Source organism: Euprymna scolopes, chromosome 1, assembly GCF_053919585.1.
Source record: "Euprymna scolopes isolate OS-2025 chromosome 1, ASM5391958v1, whole genome shotgun sequence".
NCBI lineage: Eukaryota > Metazoa > Mollusca > Cephalopoda > Sepiida > Sepiolidae > Euprymna > Euprymna scolopes.
Genome location: NC_136482.1, coordinates 160678891 through 160699185, shown reverse-complemented (window position 1 = coordinate 160699185; position 20295 = coordinate 160678891). Strand labels below are relative to the sequence as shown.

The 20295-nt window shown below is 33.0% G+C and overlaps 1 protein-coding gene across 1 annotated transcript; it reads left to right on the top strand.

Annotated features, from left to right (window-relative positions):
* Window positions 1–6: 6 nt before the first annotated feature.
* On the top strand, window positions 7–4150 carry LOC145276957 (uncharacterized). Its single transcript, XM_080128481.1, has one exon. It carries the CDS (start codon window positions 989–991, stop codon window positions 3020–3022), a length of 2034 nt encoding a protein of 677 aa, XP_079984607.1. The 5' UTR covers window positions 7–988; the 3' UTR covers window positions 3023–4150.
* The last annotated feature ends 16145 nt before the right edge of the window (window positions 4151–20295 follow it).

Genomic DNA, 20295 nt, shown 5'->3' with positions numbered 1-20295 from the left:
ATAGCGCCTTCTGTTCGCTCCTTTGGAGTCCCGAGAATCGCTCAAAATGTCGTAAAAAAAAAAAAATAAATAATAATAATGAATAAATAAATAAAATAATGACAAGACAAAATATTGGGGGAGTGAGTGGGAGTGGCTAAAAGCTTGCGCGGATCAAAACAGAGGAGGCGAGGCTCTGTTATTTGCTGTGACACAGTCAACCGAGTACGATGTGAACTAACTTTTCCCAAAATGAAAACGGAACTCGACTGCGCTATTTGCATCCGAGAATTTCTGTGGGGCAGCAAAATCAAAGGCAACTTTTCCAGGAATATTCTTTATTGAATACCTATTTTATTATAGGTACACACACACACACACACACACACACACATATAAGTACAAAAAATATTTTTCAAGTGTTTAAGCATTATAAACAGTTTCCGAAAGAAGATATCGATTATTTTTTGTATCTTTGGTGCTAATGCAGAGAGTGATCCGCGCTATTTTTTAAATCGTATTTCCAAGTTTAATTAACGTTTTATGTTTTTTTTATTTATTTATTCATTCAATTATAAGGTTAAAGTACAGAATATGTACAAAACACCCTCCCCTCCTCATGTTAAGAATGGCTTTTAAAATAATAACGTTATTATTTCAGCACGGACCACTCTCCACATGAGTACCGGTACCGTATCTTTAAATAAGTGTAATTCTAAATATGGACCGAAAATTTGAATTGTTTTCAAGTCTAAAAAATTAATTGTTGGAAAATTTTTTATGAACATTATTTTTTTTAACAACAGAAAAAAAAATTAGGCCTGTAAGACAGAGATAATTAGCGTTAGTGTCTCTATTTACTTGCCTCCCCACGAGGGAGGACAGAGTTAGATACAAGATAAAATTTTTAACGTGGGGAAAATAAATAATAACAGAACACTGAAAGTCAAGGGGAGATAACTCAGTCAACAAGTCGCTAGGTGGCGTATGATTAGGAATCATAATAATAATGGAGGAACAAACGCTGCTCGCCTCCTTGTGCAGCTCTGCAAAGTTAGAGCGTGATAAAGGAGTTTTAGAGCTTCAAAGAAATATCCCTAATTTGACACAGGAAGATCTACAACTACTAGAAGAAAGCATCACTGGCCTGCTAAGCAACGAGGACGCGAAATGGGAGACAAAGCACGGTGCACTGATGGCTTGCAAAGTGATCTTACAAAGCACAAGAGCTTCCGAACAATTTGTGATCAACGGAAAAAATCTGTCGTTGAAATTCCTTGCGGATGATGAATTTCGAGTTCGAATGGCATCAGCTGAAGTTATGAGCACCCTCTGCGAAGTAAGTGGAAGTCAAATTTATGAGTACTCAAAAGATAGCATTTTGACAGGAATATCGTCTAATTTGAAACGCGAACCGTCAGTCGCCGACGAGGAAGATGATGCACGGCACGATGAAATGGGAGAATCGAACTACAATCAAATTAAAACGAACGCTCTCCGTCGGTGGAGTAGCTCGGAAAAAATATTTCATGACACTGCTGGATGGAAATCTTTAGAAACCTGGATGAAATGCTTACAATTTGTTATTAAATCGTGCGGCTATCATTTCAACCCATACATCGATCAGGAATTGTTAGATCTCGTATTTAAAGCACTAAAACACACTAACCGTTTTGTTCGTGAAACTGGTTTCTACGTATGTGCTGCCCTTGTTAGTTGTGGTGTGAATACTGAAGGCGACAAACCCGTAGTTTTGGTTGAAGATAATGCCATTTTTATTTACGGTGACCAGTTAGCTTTTCATCTGGGGGAGGGGCTTTCTGATAACTGGAGTCAAGTGAGGTTGGCGGCGTCAGTGGCGATTCGTCATTTTTTTTTAAGCCTCCCATCGTCTGAGGCTAGAAGTCAGTTTTTCCCTGTTTTGTTGCCACGGATGTGCCTAAACCGTTACTATGCAGCAGAGGGAGTTCGCATTTATTCGCAGGAGACTTGGCGCCTAATCACCGACGGGAAAGGCAAACAACTTGTTGAAAAATACATCGATCATGTCGTTCTGTATTATATTGAACAAACTTGTGCTGATAACCATTCTGTAAGAGAGGCCAGTTGTGCATGCGTTGCAGAACTCGCCACCAAAATCGACAAACCGGTCATCCAACCCCATGTCTTCACGCTTTTGGACGCATTGGTTACGTGTTTTCAAGATGATAGTTGGCCCGTTCGCGATGCAGCTTGTTTGGCGTGTGGAAATTTCATTGAATGCTTTCCAGAAAAATCTAAAGAAAAATTAGATGTTCTTTTCCCCCTGTTCTTCAACAATCTCCAAGACAACATTCCTTCAGTCCGCCAAGGGGCAGCCGTGGCACTCTGTAATGTCATGAAGGTCTACGGAGTTGAAATAAAAGAGGTTGGCATTAAAAAAATTAAAGAAGGGCTGATGGGTCTTGAACACCAAGCTGCCAATGCTGAAAAGTATTCACAATTGGACAAGGATACTTCTACATATGGAGTTGCTAAACAGCTAAGGGATAATGATATGGAATTGCACACTGATAAACAGATGTATTCGTGTGGTTCGCTAGCTCCCAAAATGGGACGTGGTGGCGGCTGTATGGATCACAAGTTCCGTAAACCTTGTGAACCTTGGGAATTGGCAGATGGTTGCGTCCATCTTATTGCAGAACTTTCCTCTTTACCGGAAATGGCTTGTTTGATTGCTCCCCTCCTTTCGCTTGTAGCCAAAGCCGCATCGTACCAACACTATACGCAACATCTTTATCTGCTGGAAACTATTTGTAAGAAACTGCCAGTGATAGCAAATGGCATTGGGAAACGTCTCTTTAAGTCTCAGTTGGAAAGTTTCTTTGATTGTATTTTCTATGCCCTCGTCAGTGAGAGTTCTCTCACCTCAAGTGCGGCTAGCCAGTGTTTGAATCGGTTAAGTAGTTTGCTGGGACCCAATATTCTTCGAGGAAGAGTTGAAAATTACAACCCCAAATATCTCGACATGCTTGATGCCAACCAGTACATAGCACCTTTATAATTCTACCAGCTTCCTTCGTTCGTCTTTCATCTGAAAATTGCAATTTCCCTGGATGTTAAGTCAATCGATCTCAATATTTATGTTTGTATTTGTTACTTTTTTTTTTTTCTATTGAGATTCAAGTATTTCGCCAGTGCATAAATTTTGTGGCTTTTGCTAAATAAAATTCTAAATTTTGTTTAAAGAAATAGATTAAAAACCAAAAAATATTGAATTGGAATATTTTATATTCGGTCACAAAACATCAATTCTTTACTACTTGGCCTTCGGGACAAGATCAAAGTGTAGTATCTGTTCTTCAGATGCTGCAAGCTATGACTAGCTATGACTAGCAAAGACCAGATGTGGGGGCAACCCCACATGCCTGACCATTAACCAACTCCCATTTCCCACCTCTCGGGAGCTGGTCCCCTTTTTCCCTTCCCCCTCCCTTCACTCCTCACATTAAAAATCGGCCTTGTGCCTAATTTGCTCGGTGGGGGAGCAAATAAACACCATCTGTTCTTCAGATGCTGCACTTCTATTTCTTGTTCTCTTTCGGTGGAGGAGAAATCCTTCACGACTGAGACAATTTTTATTTTTGTACCTTTTCTCCACGTTAAAAAACGACCCTGGTGTCTAACTCTGTCCCGTGGGGAGGCATAGTAAATAGGTACAAAACATCAATTCTTATAGTGCACTATTGTATTTTTGGATTTCAGTATAGTTTTGCATTCCTTTGTTTACAAAGCCATTCCGAGGAAATGACGTCAAACAAATTTTTATGTACAGATGACCAAAACTATATAATGTATCTTTTTTTTTTATGCAAATATAAAAATAGAAGTTTTAATCAAATAGTCTTTATTTGAACTTTTATAACAAAATTATAACTTTTTATAATAAATATATTTTTATGAACTGATATATATATATGTATTATGGACTGTTTTTGTTTCCAAACATCAGAGGTGTTTGTATTTTTTTTTTTACGTCAAACATAAAAATAGAACTGTTATAAACAAAATATTTCTGAACTTTTTTTATTATTTGGATTCATCAGACTAAGACTACTGTTTTCATCTTGAGTGTGATTTTCACAACGTTTTCGTCAATGTAATCTTTTTTTTTTTTTTTTTTTTTTACAAAGGCATCACCACATTATCAAGGCCCAGAGGCCACTCAAGGATAACGGTTAAAGAGTGTACAGTAGAAGTTGGTCAATATAGTAATCATTAGTAATGAAAATTTGGTAAATTTAATAACTTATATGGAACGGCTCATCAAGAACTTATTTACCTTAGACTTGAACACAACCATATTGTAGTCAGCCGGAAAGCAGGAAAACGGAAGACAATTCCACAGGCGTGCAGTTCTAAGAAAGAAGCTTTGTTCATGGAATCTATGTTTAGGTTTAGGCACAGATAAAGAGTGGGGGAAATTATTGATAGTGTTTACAGCTAGACGAGTGTTTCTTGTGAAAGTTTGGCGAGGGGGGACCATAGATTGAAGCTCCGACCTTCTTCAGGTGCATCTTGTCAAACTCTGGAATGTTTCTGTTGGGAATTTGGATGGAATTTTGAACGGAACCCTTTATTTCCTTCATGGAGGTAGCATGCAGTTGTTCCATCAGCCATGCCTGGATAGAGGTCCTAAGTAATTCACAATTGTATTTTTCGGTCGTCCACACTGAGGATTGAACCTTCAACCTTCAGGAGAATATCACTTTTACAATTGATTTTTCCAAGTATTGTAACCATTGCGCCATGGGTCCTAAGTCCCAAGTTCGACAGAAACATACCCGAGTTCGACAAGATACACCTGAAGAAGGGCGGAGGTTACATCGACTGAAACGTTGTGAAAATCACACTCAAGATGAGAACAGTAGTCTGATTAATCCAGATATGAATAAACAATCCTAATCTCAAAAATTCAGAAATGTTTTTTTTTTTATGATAATATGTTTATGAACTTATTGTTTTTTTAAAATTAAACATAAAAATAAAACTTTAAAATAAAATATATGATGAACTGTTTTTAAAACATAAAAATAGACCACCTGATGAAGGCCAGAGTAATAGTTGGTTGAAACGTCGTGAAACAACGACTATGAAGATGAGGATAACAGTCCGCAAATAAATAAAAATAGAACTTTTATAATAAAATATATATTATGCACTGTTTTTCAAACATCAGGTGTTGTTAATTTTTATAAATAATAAACAAATAAAAATAGAACTTTTATAATGAAAGTATATTTATGAAATGCGTTTTTTTTTTTTTTTATTATTATAAAAAAAACCGTATCCAGTTTAGAATATTTCCAAAATAATTGTCTTTAATTGGAACTCACATTAAAAGTTATTTGACTATTGCAAAAAAAAAAAAAAAAACGGTTCATAAATATATGAATAAAAATAGTTCATAAATACTTTTTTTAAACAAAATCCAGTTCGAAAAAAAACCAGTTCATAAACATATTTTATTATAAAGGTTATGATTTTGTTACAAAAGTTCAAATAAAGACTGTTTGAGTAAAAATTCTATTTTTATATTAGCTAAAAAAAAAAAAAAAAAAAGTTACATTCTATATATTTTTGTTCACGTCTGATGTTACTTCCTCAAAATAGCTTTCTAAACAAAGACTGTGCAAAATTTAACTGAAGTCATATTTTTAATAGTATTTCAAGTTTTAAGATATGTTTTCTTTTTATTAAATTGTTAGGTGAAAGTACAGAATAGTTACAAAACACTCTCCACTCCCTATGTTAAGAATGTTATTTCCAACACAATAGAAAAAGTGCATAAGTACCTATAATTCTTCAACTCTAAAGTTAAAAAAATACATATATATATATATATATAACAACTAGTTTCATAATAAATTGATTGAAATTAATTTTTTTTTTTTTTTTTTGTGAATTATTTAAAAAATGGAAACTTTCTTGGAATTTGTCATTCAAGTAAATGGCTACTTCTGCCAAACTGTCGAATTTAGAAAGTTTCACTAAAAAAAAAAATGTGCCAAACACCTGAATTCTTAACAAGAATTTATATACAATTAAAAATATCTTATACAAGATTTGAGGGTTCCTTTTACATTACACATCGGTACGGAATATGTTTTTGTAATATTTATTGGGTGGATTTCTAACAGTATTTTTATCTTTATTTTTAAGTCATTATCAAGACCCTAAATATTTAGATTATCAACTCGCAGCCATTTTTCTTGTCCTCACCTAACACTAGACACTATTTACCTTTCAGATCAAATAAACATTTTAATGTAAGTAAAAACACTAAAATCTTTTCCAGCTAGGTAGAAGAGTAACTTATCTTGCCTTTGATAACATTGATTTGTTACTTGTTTTTTGACCACTTTTCCGTACCAATGTGTATTGTATTGTAAAACAAACCCGAATTTGATTTAAGAATTATTTTGGAATTAAATCCTTTTCTTTTATTTTACTGCATATATATATATATATAATATATATATATGAATAATATGAAGGTCCCAAAACAGTGTATTCTCTCCTGATGACCCAACATTATCTGGAGGCCAAAATTAAATATCCCACAAGTGAAAACAGCTGATAGACATAATTTCTATACACGTCTACAAGGTAAGCTGTTTTTTTCCAAAACAAAAAACAATATCTTCTGCTGTCTGTTTGCTTCCATAGTGAGTTTCTGCTACTGGTAGCAACTTTCATTCCATATAATGCAGAGGGTAAAAGTCCCTCAATGGGGGTCCTGGATATGACCTTAAACTATATCCAGTGGTGAGGGCCCCAGCTTGTGGGCTTTGAGGAGTGTGGAGCCACCCTTTAATTACCATTGCTCCCAGGTCCACTCTGACCCGGAGTGGTAGTACCTGTTAGGGTCCCAACTATGTGTTAAATGGAAACCGACGTGAAAACAAATATATTCTATTAAAAAAAAAATTTCTTCAAAATCTTTGGATTCGGCATTAAATAACCCGAAAAGGGTTGATATGCCGTAAAACAACCAACCAACCAACTTAACTACCATGCGGAAAAAAGTAATATATCCAAAAATTATGAAAAATCAGAAATTTATTTCCAGTTAAAAGTAATTTTTACAGTAAATTGGGTAAAATCGCATTATTCTTAGATGTTATAAAGTAGGTGGTTAAACGCAGGGGACATAACTCCGAAAGGAATATTTTAGAATACTTGTGTCGTGGCAGCAATATTTTTTGTCTACAGTGGTAGATTTTTTTCTTTTCCTTTTTTTTTTTTTTTTTTTTTTACTAAAAACACTAGCAGTTGTTCTACTCCATGAATTTTCGTAATTTTTGGACATATTACTATTTTCGACATGATAATTAAGTACGTCATATTATTTTTACTTAAAACGATATATTTAAAAAATCGATCTGTTGATTATAGCTTAATAAGCACAACCGATAATTCATATACAGTAGAACCCTAGGATACAGTTTTTTTCAAGTTATGATGTAGAATACAATGTTTTTCCAGCCCCTGGTTACAGTATTTTCACCGTCTTACCGTGTTATTTATAATGTTATTTGATTATATATATGTGGATACTTGTGCATAATTTGAACCATACGTAACTCAACCAATCGGCGTTGCTCGGAACACGACGTTAACTGCCAAACTTTGCCGATTATGAAAGCATAACAAATGCTGCAAAAAAAAAAAATGGAAGGAAATATGTAAACAATAATTTTAATAGAAAAAATAAACAAAACAAAAAATAAACAAAGAAACGATCTACAATAACAAGTTTTTGTTTTATTTTTTTTGTAATATAATAAGCTTTTTTACTGTAATTTGTTTTTTTTTTTGTCCAATGACAAAGTTCAAAACAAAACAGATAAGCAAAGTTTTTTTTTTTTTTTTTAACAATTAAAGAAACTTTTTTTTTTTTTTTTTTGCGGTAATGGTGTTTCTTAACATGAGGAGATGGGATTGCGTGCGCGTGCATCTCCATCCACATCCATTTTTCTCAGATCTTCTTTTGGCGATGATGCACTTCTCGCCACAGGAAAAGCAATATTTTTTTTTTTTTTTTTTTTTTTTGCAACAATTAATTTTTTTTTTCTTGACAATATGAGACCACTTGTTCCTGCGTCTACAAGTATTTTTCCAAACTGGAGATATTCATTTTTTTATACAGTTTTCAGAAAAGGGCTGTTACAGGGGTGTGCTGCTTAATGAATTTAATGATTTTTATTACTTTTCAATTTTTGTTTCGAAAAGTTTGTCAGCTACTTTGCAGTGCATTGATTGGCTGATCGACGTCTTACGTCAGATTACACTCTAACCTGAGCTCATGACGTCATGTTCCGAGCAAAGCCGATCGGACGCTGAATTACGTCTGGTTCAAATTATGCACAAGTACCTACATGTGTATTATATACTGTACTGTATTTTGTTACTAATTTTTAATGCCATATCCCAAGATTCTACTGTATTGAATTCTCAATTGTCATGTTGATACCATTTTCACCACTCTACCTGAGCAAGGGTATCTGAAGGTATAACATATAAGGAATAATAATAATAATAATAATAATAATAGACCTTTTATTGGTGAAATAAAACTGGTTACCGACTTCAACCACATCTAAAGAAATCCCGAGAATTGAACAATTACAATGTAACAGCACCTTGCCAAATGTTTATACAATCAAGGATTTTATTAATAAAATAAATTATCAAACTGATTGAGGATTGCAAGTAAAAAATTTGAATGAGTTTTATTTTTTTTCTATTATTTATTTATTTTATTTATTTTAAGAAATGCTAAATATTCTGGGATTATTTTATTTTTGGGCTAATTAAAAAAAAAAAAAAAGATTTTTCTTTTCGTAAATGTTGTTCAATGAAGTGGCAACCACTTTTCAAGTGAAAATATCAGTCTTATAAAGTGGATGCAAGTAGTTTAAAAACAAATCTCTGTCAAGTATACTAATGCCAATCTAATCTTGAGAAATTTGCAGGTGAAAGTGTGTTGGTTGACCATCGGAAGTCTTACCTTTTAGAAGTTGCTTTTTAGCGTTATCCTAGTTTTATTAACACATTCACTATCCAATGATGGTAAAATGTGTGCGTGTTTTTGTATTAAGTTGGAAAAAGATTTACTTTTTTTAGTTTCAAATGTTTTTTAAGTTGAAAACAAAATGGACCCTTTTTTTATTTTATTATTTTTTTTTTTTTTTTAAATTTCAAAAGAAAATGTTACATGTGAAAATTTGGAAAGACAGTTGTGCTCTGCAGTAAAAACTGAACCTCAACTGTTACTGAGCATGTCCAGCAACCACGTTTTACCATCATAAACGAAATTTGAAAAGAATGGCTGCCAGAGAAAACTATGAGAGTAAACATCGGGATATTGAAAATATTAATATTGTAAACAGTTCTGGTCAACGATAATTTTAAATGCGATATTCGTTAGCAACAGACTCGAATACACCAGAAACAAACTCGGATAGCCCTAAAAAGCAGCTTCTAAAAGGTAAGGCTTCTGGTGGTCAACCAGAGCACTTTCACCAAAAAAAAAAAAAAAAAATTTTTTTTTATGTTTTTGTGACACAATATCTAATTATTGTTGCGCCACAAAAGTAAAAATATATATTTACAATTGTTTTTTTTTTTTTTTTTTTTTTTTTTTTTTAACCAATGAAGAACTGCCAGATAGTAGTTGTTACAAGTTATCACTTTCCTAGTCATTTGCAAATTGTTTTATTAATTTATATGTCATTCCAAAACATGAAAATGCACTGGCCATTTTTTTTTTTTTTATCAAAGATAAGTTTAATAATTGATGAAAAGTGTGATATAAAAATCCAGTTGTTTAACCTCTTGGACACTGTTGGTTGGGTTTTGAATTTCAACTATGTATTAAAGGTTTGTGGTCAGTATATATAATTGATACTCTTCTTTTTCATAAGTATTGTACTTTATTTCAGTGGGTTTTAATAAAAGAAAATGACAAAATGCTATGAGTTCCAAGAATCATGTTTTTAATTGTTGTCATCCTTGACCATTATTATTAGAGACGTTTTAAGGATGTTGCCTGAGTGAGCAACAATGCAGTATTGTTTAACATTTGTTTTTGTTTTTTTCACCACCAAACAAAGTATACTGCCACTGAGACGAGGATCTACTGTGATTACAGATCAGATTTATAGGAGTATATTAAGTGAGAGTTGTGTAAGATGTTTGTTCACATTACATTTAAATTTTTGCATGTTGATATAGTCCAAGAAGCAGAGAGGCAATTCCATAGAAACATTTTAGTGTCATTCAATGTTTTTTTTTTATATGGTAGTCACCACTTATCAAGGCCCGGAAGCCACTCGGGGATAAGGGTTATTGCATGTACAGTAATCAATGGGATAATATCGTAGTAATCGTTAGTAATGGAGATTTGATAAAGTGTCTTACTTAAGGGGGCGATTTATCAGGAATTTGTTTATGTTGGACTTGAAGACATTGTGTGTCAGTTGCAAGCTAACTTCCATCATGTGGGTTTCATGATTAAAAAAAATTATTTATTGTATCAACAAAATTCTGTAAATATTTTTTATTAAGCATTTACACTGATAGAGGTGGGGTTAGGCTTTTTTCTTTTCTTTTCTTTTTTTTTTTTAATAGGGGTTAATCACAGTCAAGTAAAAATTATAATACTTTTTGCTAGTTTGAGCAATTCTTTTAGCAAGCCAGTGTGAATAGTGTTTGTGGATGTAGAGACAAGGAACATAAAACTTGCATATCCACTTTCATCATAATTTATAACCCTAGCCAAGCCGAGAGTCATACTAATAACAATTGAAAACAAAATACATGACTAGTGAACTAATTCACTACTAGCAGGACTGGTATTTATTGTCCTTTTTATGTTCCTAGTTTCTGCCCAGAAAACTTGTAATTTTTACAAGCTAAGAGGCCCCTCATCAATATTGAATCCAAAGCAATGTAGTTCAATTTTGGGCAATTTTCTTAGAGATTGATTTTCAAAATAATAAAGTTATTATTTCAGCACGTTCTGTACTAATCTGCATAAGTACCCAGAACGCTAATAATAGCTCATTTTCTTTCACAACAAAAAAGTTATGATTGCGAATTGGGGTAAAACATGATCAGATTCTGTTCCTGATAGTAAACTTGAGCAGTAATATAACAAGAGCTTCAATTTCTCAAGTTTATTTATTAAATTATTAGGTGAAAGTACAGAATAGTTAACAAAGAGCCTCCTATTCATGTTGACTTTCTAAATAGTAATGTTATTATTTTAACATAGTCAGTAAGCTTCAGATTATTTAACATGTTATAACATTTATTGGGTCGCTATTTACCAGTAATTTGTTTTATTTTTAAGTCATTATTGAGACTCTAGGGATATAACCCTATTGTATCGGCCATTTTTTTCTTGTTTTCACATAGCGCTCAACACTTGTAATTTGTAAATCAATTTTGCCAATTTTCTGTAGTAGAGAATTTTTTTTTTAAGTAAAAATCTTTGCAAGAAAATTAAAAACTGGCTGCTAGCGATTAAATAATTGAATTAAGTTTCTATTTTGAAAATTTAAAAATATGAATTAAATTTAGGTAAATATGGCAGCAATAAAATTTTATTTAGACATTTTTTTTTTTTATTTTTTTATTTTTTTTTTTATTTCAAATTATTATACATGAGTGTTTTCTATAAAATAATTATTAAATAAAACGTTATACGTTTTTGGTGCTTATACAAAATTTGAACCTAGCCAAGCCAACTTTTTCCAAACTAAAGCTAAGGGGATTAGCCCAATTTTAAACTAGGGGAATGGGAGCTTAGCTCACACTTCTTGAACAGTCCTAATTTTCCAGTCAAAGTGCCATTCGGCGCTCATGGTGCAGTGGTAGCAGTGTCAGAAATTTCGTGAAAATAGTGAATAATTCCACCCCATCTTTCCAAGCTTATAACTCCTCGAAAAATGTAATTCAAGCCCTAATTTTTTTTTTCAATTAAAGGAGCAAGGACCAAGGTTTTATTAAAAAAAAAAACAAAACAAAACAATGTGTTTTTTTTTTTTTTTAAAAAAGGTTTTAAACTTCGGACTTTACAGGTAAATTTCTAAAAAAGCGATTTTTTTTTTTGTTTTAAATTTGAATATATTATTTATTGACCTTTTCTCTTTTAATTTGTGATATATAAAACTCCCCGACATAAATTAATTATTTACTTTTTAATAAACATTTCAAAATGAGAGGCGTGAATTATTCGACCCCCTGTCTTTCCAAGCTTATAACTCCTCGAAAAATGTAATTCAAGCCCTAATTTTTTTTTTTCAATTAAAGGTGCAAGGACCAAGGTTTCATTAAAAAAAAACAAAAAAAAACAATGTGTTCTTATAAAATAAGGTTTTAAACTTTGGACTTTACAGGTAAATTTCTAAAAAAGGGATTTTTTTTTTTTTGTTTTAAATTTGAATATATTATTTATTGACCTTTTCTCTTCAATTTGTGATATATAAAACTCTCCGACATAAATTAATTATTTACTTTTTAAGAGAAAGTTGAAAATGGGTGACACTTGGGGGGGGGGCGTGAATTTAAAAAAAAACGTTTGTCTAAAATATTATATTCGGTTTATTGGAAAGAACATAAAATTTCACATTGACCCTGAAAATATCGTAAAAATAGAATCAATAGAAAAATTTTGATAGATTTTTAAAGTTTAAAAATTGAAAAATATTGAGTTCGGAAAATTCATTACTGTTTTAAAAAAAAAAAAAAATATTTCTATTACTTTTAAAACAACTGTAATAGTTTATTTTGGAAGTATAATCCATAAAGAAAATAAATAACCCACTTTTAACAGAGAAATTACGAGATTTTTATATTGTATTCGCAGTTTCGTGTTAGGGGTGTCAAAAATTCCTACAAAAATTCTGATACTGCTAATGCAGTGGATAGAGATGTTGAATCTCTACGGTTCCAGGTGAGAATTGTATGAAGATAGCAGTTTCAATCCTATCCCCAAAAACGTCCAGAGGCTTACTTGGCCAAAAACGTGGTGAGACGACAACAACTATGGATTGAGAATGCAGTTAGGAGATTCGGAATTCCTATCCCGTCGCGGTTACCACCTGACGAAGGCCAGGGGAATAGTTGGCCGAAACGTTGTGAAACAACTAAAAAAGATGAGTCCGCAATAAATAAAAAATAATAAATAATACTCATCTCAATAATGAATTCCAATCAAATAATATATTTTAATTTCTTTTAAATTTTCTACAAAATCTTATGAATGTATGAAGTGCTCTATAAATTTGCATGTGGTTTCCATTCATCAGATTTCTTTTGGACGATATGTACAGAAGATGACCAGCAACTGTTACAATATTCAACAAAGCATATATGCAACACGTGACTAACCTCTGCTACTGGTAGTGTTTTGTCTGTGAGCCATTGCAGTTGCACATTTACTGGTAGTCTGACCGTTTCAATATGATGGGTAATAATTTGGTTTAGTTGCCATATTTGTATCATTAGTTGTATTTAGTTTTGGTTTGCGTGTTGGTTAGTCACAGTGTAGTAGATGTTGATATTTTTTCTATAGAATAAAGATGTTATTCTGACTAATTTCGACCATGTAAATAGACCTAAACATTAGCAACAAAATAAGCTCCTTGAATAAGTTGGGATACATTTGCTATGGTAAATATCCATTATAAAGTCTGACAAACCAATATTTAATAGGATTCACCCCTTATCAAGGCCCACTCGAGGATAAGGGTTAATAAGCTTACAATGGTCAATGGGACAATGTCGTAGTAATTGTTAGTGGAAATTTGTTAAATTGGATTACTTAAGGGGAACGGCTCATCAAGAACTTGTTTACATTGGACTTGAAGATGGCCATATTATAGTCAGCCAGAAAGCAGGCAAATGGAAGAGAGTTCCACAGGTGTGCAGTTCTAAAAAAGAAGCTTTGTTCATGGAATCTTTGTTTAGGTTTAGGCACAGATGAAGAGTGGGAGAAGTTATTGAGTGTTTTCAGCTAGAGTGTTTCTCGTGAAAATTTAGTGAGGGGGGACCATAGATTGGAGCTCAGACTCACATTTGGCATGAAAATAACGATAAAGCAAAGACAGGCTCGCACTGCCTCTTCTGTGAGAAAGAGGTTGAAGGGAAGAGAAAAGAGCATCCCCGACTAGGCTACAAAGTCTATTTTGGACTCTGTCAAGGCAGGATTAGATATTTCTTGCAGCTCCTGCCAGATGTGGCAGTAGTATTCCATCCTTGGACGTACCTGGCTCTTATATAGGTAGAGAATTGCATTAGCAAGTAGATATCTACTGGGTCGTTAGAAGGATCCCACCATTTTCCCATTGACCTTACTGCACATCTGAATTCTCATGCATCTCTTACATTGTGTTACAAAAACTGATTATCCTCTTGAAACCCAACAATAATTGTACTTCACTTTTGTGTACAAGCATCACAAAAACTTGAGTTGTACTCTTTCCACAGAATGAGCAATATCGTGTACGAGGTGCCTTCAATAAGTTTCCAAACTTTTTTTTGTACAGGCATTTAAAATTGTTGTAGACTCTTGAAAATTCACTATGTTATTGCTGTACATCTTATGAAATGACTGACCAAATTGTATGATTTCAGGTTCAAATGAACAGCTACAGCAGGAAGTGGAACACACTCTACTAAAAGCCTGATTCTCACAGCTGGTGAATTTCAGTCATGCAATCTGGACATCAGGACATTTTAGAAGAATGATATGCAATGAAATTCTGTTTTAAACTTGGAAAACATACCACAAAAACGTATGGAATGCTTCAGACTGCTTTTTGGACCATCTTGCATGAATCAAGCATGAGATTTTAAGTGGCATAAGAGATTCAAGGAAGGAAGGGAGTCTGTGAGGGATGATAAGTGTGAGAGGAGTAAGGAAGTCAGAACACCAGAGTTGATTGGCCAAATAAAGAATTTTATGAATAAGGACCGTCGTTTGTCTATGCACAGTTTGATGTCAGTGTGGAAAATATACACAACATTATTTGCAAGGAACTGAAAATGTTGAAAATTTGCACGAATAAACCAGTCCACAACGCCATCCTTGTCTCAGACTGGAGTTCAGTGGAGTACTTGCCATGAAAAGTAATGATTGAGCAGAGACAGGCTCACAATGTCTCTTCTGTGCAGACCATTGTAGACCAGTCATTTTGCTTTAATCCATTTGTAAGGAGTTTTTTTTGGGTTTTTTTTATCTTCTCCAAAAATCAAACATGGCAGCATCTGTACTTTGAATTGAATTTCTCTTTTTTTGTTTTGTTTGGAGGTGCCTATAAACACTACAATAAGTGAGTCTCTTTTATTTTTTTGCACCAAAGCCTTTTCCATGCTAAAATTTTGGCAATAAATAGTGATATTTACATCTAGAAACAAAATAAGCTTTAGGCTTCTACGATTCGTAACCAGTCATGGCTGATGGAGTGAGAGCGCGCTTTCCTCTTGGATTGAATGAAGAGTTCTATTTGAAATTCAGTGCAAATTTCTGGGTTTGATAGAAAGATTCCTGAGTTCGACAATATACACCTGAAGAAGGTCTGAAGTTACATGGACCGAAATGTGCAAATAAGATGAGGATGGTAATCAGAAGAATCCAAATAATATACATAAGAATTTATCAAGCTAGCCGTGTATTGCAGAAAAAAAGCTTTTTTTTTCTCTTTCATACAAAGAAAACACAAATCAATATTTTATTTTTTTTTTTCTAATTTTACTTCAGTTGAATAGAATCAAGGGGCCTATACAAGATACATAAATATTCAAATATTCCATTAAAGTTCCTCTTTTCATCTCAAATGCTGAGTTAGTAAAGAAGTTGAACACATAATTTTCCTCTCACCAAATTGATCATTTAAGTGTACTATAGTAGTAATACACATGAAAAAATTTAAATGGCTTAAAATATCTTAATAATGGCACACATAGAAAGAGCTTGATGAAGAAAGAACCCTTTTAAATTTTTAAAATCCGGTTAAAAATAAAGGATGACTATTTTTGTGCCTTGTACGTTTGGATATTTTTCCCTCTTTTAAGACCATATGCGTTTTGTCACATTTTTTTAAACTACTTTTTCAGTAAAAATGCTATATCTTTGTTAAAACACAAGATTAAGCAATAAAATTTGTTAAACAAATGTATTTTTGTGCAAGGAATCAGAATATGCTACTGAAAATCTCCAGAAATTAATAGTTTTTAAATAATTTGCAGTAAATGCGCATAAATATGCTGTGCAATTCTCTAAAAATGACATGTATCAATTAAAAGAAAAGATGTTAGAGAACTCTAAGTTGAATTGTAATGCATTTTATGTACAAGAAACTGAAATCTAAATCTAGGATTGTTTAAAAATGAATATATTGCAAGGTTTCTTTGGTATTATTGTAGACTAGCAGGGGTACCCGGCATTGCCCAGATGTGGAGAGGTGATGTAGTGCCTATTTACAATGCCTCCCCACGGGACAGAGTTAGACACCAGGATCGTTATTTAATGGGGAGAAAAGGAACAAAAATTAAAAATTGTCTCAGTTGTGAAGGATTTCTTCTCCACTAACAGAGAACAAGAAATTGAAGTGTAGCATCTAAAAAACAGATACTACACTTTGATCTTGACCCAAAGGCCTGGAGAGGTGATGTAGTAAGGAGTCAGTACAACCATAAAAAAAAAAAAAAATAGATGCAGCCTGGGTGGAGAGAAGTGTGAAAAAAAAAAAAAAAAAAAAAGTTTAAGCAAACTGTAAAATAATTCAGTTTTTGTTTTAAAAGGAAAAAAATCACATTACGTAAGCCTCGAAATAATAATAAAAAAAAAAAGAGTAGGCAGGCAGGCTCGAACCTGTAACGCAAAAGAGGAAAAGAAGGTAAAAAAAGCAAACTGCTTAACCCCCGCGGCCACCATGACATACGACTTCACTGCCATTCAAATTAAGCGCATATGATGACTTTGCAAAAATGTCAATGAAAAAGTGACCCCTCCTTGTACAAAACTGCCGAGTTGAGGGTGAAGGAATGAATGTTTTTGGCCAATTTTTTTATATTTGTCATCCAAAGGATCAAACTTTAAAACAATATTGATCTCGCGAGGATCCATCGCGTGTGTGGAAAGTTTTTGCAAGACATACAAACACACATCCACATTTTGCCCTTTATATATATAGACTAGCCTGGGTGCCCGATGTTGCCCGAGTTTGGGGGTGGGGGGTTGTTAAGAAATAAAAAAAAAAAAAAGTGATAATAGGTAGGCAGGCTCAGACCCGTACTGCAAAGAAGAAAAAAAAATTATCTTTGCCGTTGCATCCATCATCAAACTGGAAGTGGCAAAGGTTTAAATTAAGGTTAGTCAATCAAAAGGAGGGGATGACTTTCGAAAATATCGGCAAAAGAAGCGACCCCTCCTTGTAGAAAAGTGCCCAGTTGAGGGTGAATGAATTAATATTTTTTACCAATTTTCGATATTTGTTGTCCAAAGTGTCGAGCTTCAAAACGATAACGATCTTGTGAAAATTTGTTGCCTCTATTGAAAGTTTTAGGCAGACATACATACATACATACATTTACACAGACAGGTGAGATTTATATTATAGACTATCCTGGGTGCGCAGCGTTGACTGGGTGTTTGTGTTGAGCACAAAAAAAAAGTGGTAGTATGCAGGTAGGTTCGAACCCATGACGCGAAGATGGAAAAGAAATTGAAAGAAAACCTAATGTCATAACTCTACTCCATGACACGACCAAAATTGTAAAGCATTCAAATTTAACATAGTCAATCAAAAAGATGACTTGCAGAAATGGCGTTGCTTTTAAACCTCCCACAAAGGTCGTTTTTAACATGGGGAAAAAGTAGCTCCCTCCAAAAAGGGGGCACTCTGGCAGTATCCAAATAAATAGTAATCGTCTCAGTATGAAGGGTTTCCCCTACATTGACCAAGGATGAATTACACAACACATTTTACCCGGCTTGAAGGCTGGGAGTTGGTGCCAGCGTTCGATTAGTTTCGTTTTATTTATACAAAAAAGACAAACACTCGAAACAATGGAATTTTTTAAAACGCGATTAAAAAGTGATAGAGACAATGTCCGTTTGCAAATCTGAGATATTATGATCTAGAAAGTATTAGAAAACTTCTCCCAGAATCTAACTGACACAAAAACCTTTCGTGGATATACACAAACGCTTGCGCCGATTTTGTCTTTTACGTATTAGATTAACACCATCTTTTGTTTTTTTTGTTTTTAGCCAGATGTTTTTGCATGAATTCTTAGGGCATTACTTGAATATGTAACACTAAATAAGTTTATTATCGATAAATAATTTATTTTCAGACATCTGGGGAATATTTTTTCTAGATTAAAACAACAAACTTTATTGAAATAGTAGTTAATGAATGTTTATTTTCATTTAAAAAAAAAAAAGAACATTTCTTTGTAAATGAATTATGTAAGTATATATAAATGGTGAAGTAATATTATAATATTTAAATTTTTAAATATTGGTTTAAAAAGAAATTAAAACTTTCAATCGTTAGGAAAATTTTATTCTTCAATTAAAAGCCATGTTTAACTCCCAAAGAGTTTCCAATGGGTAGCTATACTGTACAAGTTCTGGAGATGAACAGTTTTCAGTGGCTAGTTGTTCTGTATATGTCTCAGACTTTATAATTTTGCAGGCAAAAAGCAAAATATCTTTCTCATGTTGGCACAAAAAAAATTATGTGCTGCAATATTAAAAGATTCAATATTTTCATGGAGCAATTCTGGTTTCTGATTGGTTGCTAGCAGAACGTTGGATCCATTTGATTAGTCAGTTCCTATCACCAATGTCTATAAGTAGAACTTTCCAACTTTCACTGATTATACCCTTTTAATATATCAATAATATTGCAACATTTATTTTGTTTACAGTTTTGTAATGAGATCTCAATTATAATGAAAAAAATTTCAGAGAAATCTTTAAAAAAAAAATTAACCAAGCAAAATAGAAATTTTATTTGTCGGACACATTTTGTGTGTAATCATAATTAAAATGAGGAGTAAACATGTTCTGTTCTTAATTAAATAACAGAATATTTCCTATCATTTCTGTTATTGGCAAGGATTTCCTTTGTACAAAAAACTTTGACAAAAGTAGCCCCCTTCTGCCTAATTTGTCAAAATGTTATATTTTTTAGCAATTAAATAATTCAAAGTGCATCTGTTCTGATACTCCACTTTATCTTTTCTGTTCCCAGTCAGTGAATGAGAAATCCTTCTAGACTGAGGTAATTTTTATTGTCGTCTCAATCCATAGTGCTGGATTTTGAACATTAAAAACCAACTTTGTGTCTAACTCTGCTCTCTTGGGGACGCAAGTCAACAGGATCGCACGTAATCAATAACACCCTTAAATAAATGTCCCTCTATCAAAAGCTGTCACTAAATTCACAAAATTAAAATACAGCTTATTCTTGCTGTTATGTTGCCCCTTTGTTCTTCCTTTGATATCGAAATGTGTTGTGTTGTCTTTTTTTTCTTGAAAAAAAAAAAAATACTCAAATAAGTAGTTTAGGATTTAAAGTGGGGGATCAGTTTCCTATATAAATTTAACATAAAATGATCCTCATTTCCAAACCATTCTAAAATTTTAAGGCTGTTCATTAAATATTTTACCGCCAACCCTGAGTCTGACTAAGAAGGTTATAGAACCACACGTAAATCACTTACAAAAGTGTAACCCCCTCCTAAAAAAAAAAAAAAAGGTGCACGGAATTGAACTCCCAGAACCAAAGTTTCTTAGCTAATTGCTGACTGCATATTTCTTCACTTTTGCTGTTGTGAGATCTAAGAAAAGTAACTCACAGTGACAAAATGTTGGAGTTCCGTAGAATTATTTTCCTATGTTTTTTTTTAAATTACTAGCACGCTGTCCAGTGTTGACCGGTCGGTCGGCCGGCCGTAAAAATATGCGTAAATATTATATTTTAATTAATACAGTAACTGAGACATATGCATGCGAGTATTATGTTTTTTTTTTTTCTAAACAGTTCACTTCTTATAAGTTAAAAACAAAAGAAAAATACTCAAGCTGAGATCGAAACCAAAACCTAAAGACAGTGTTTCAAGTACGATGACCATTAGATCAGCATGACACAATATTTAAAAGGTGTTTTCAAACCTACTTATTCTTAACATAAGTAATTTGTAATTGTAATGTCAACCATTCACGCATGCTAATTCGTGAAACAACGAACG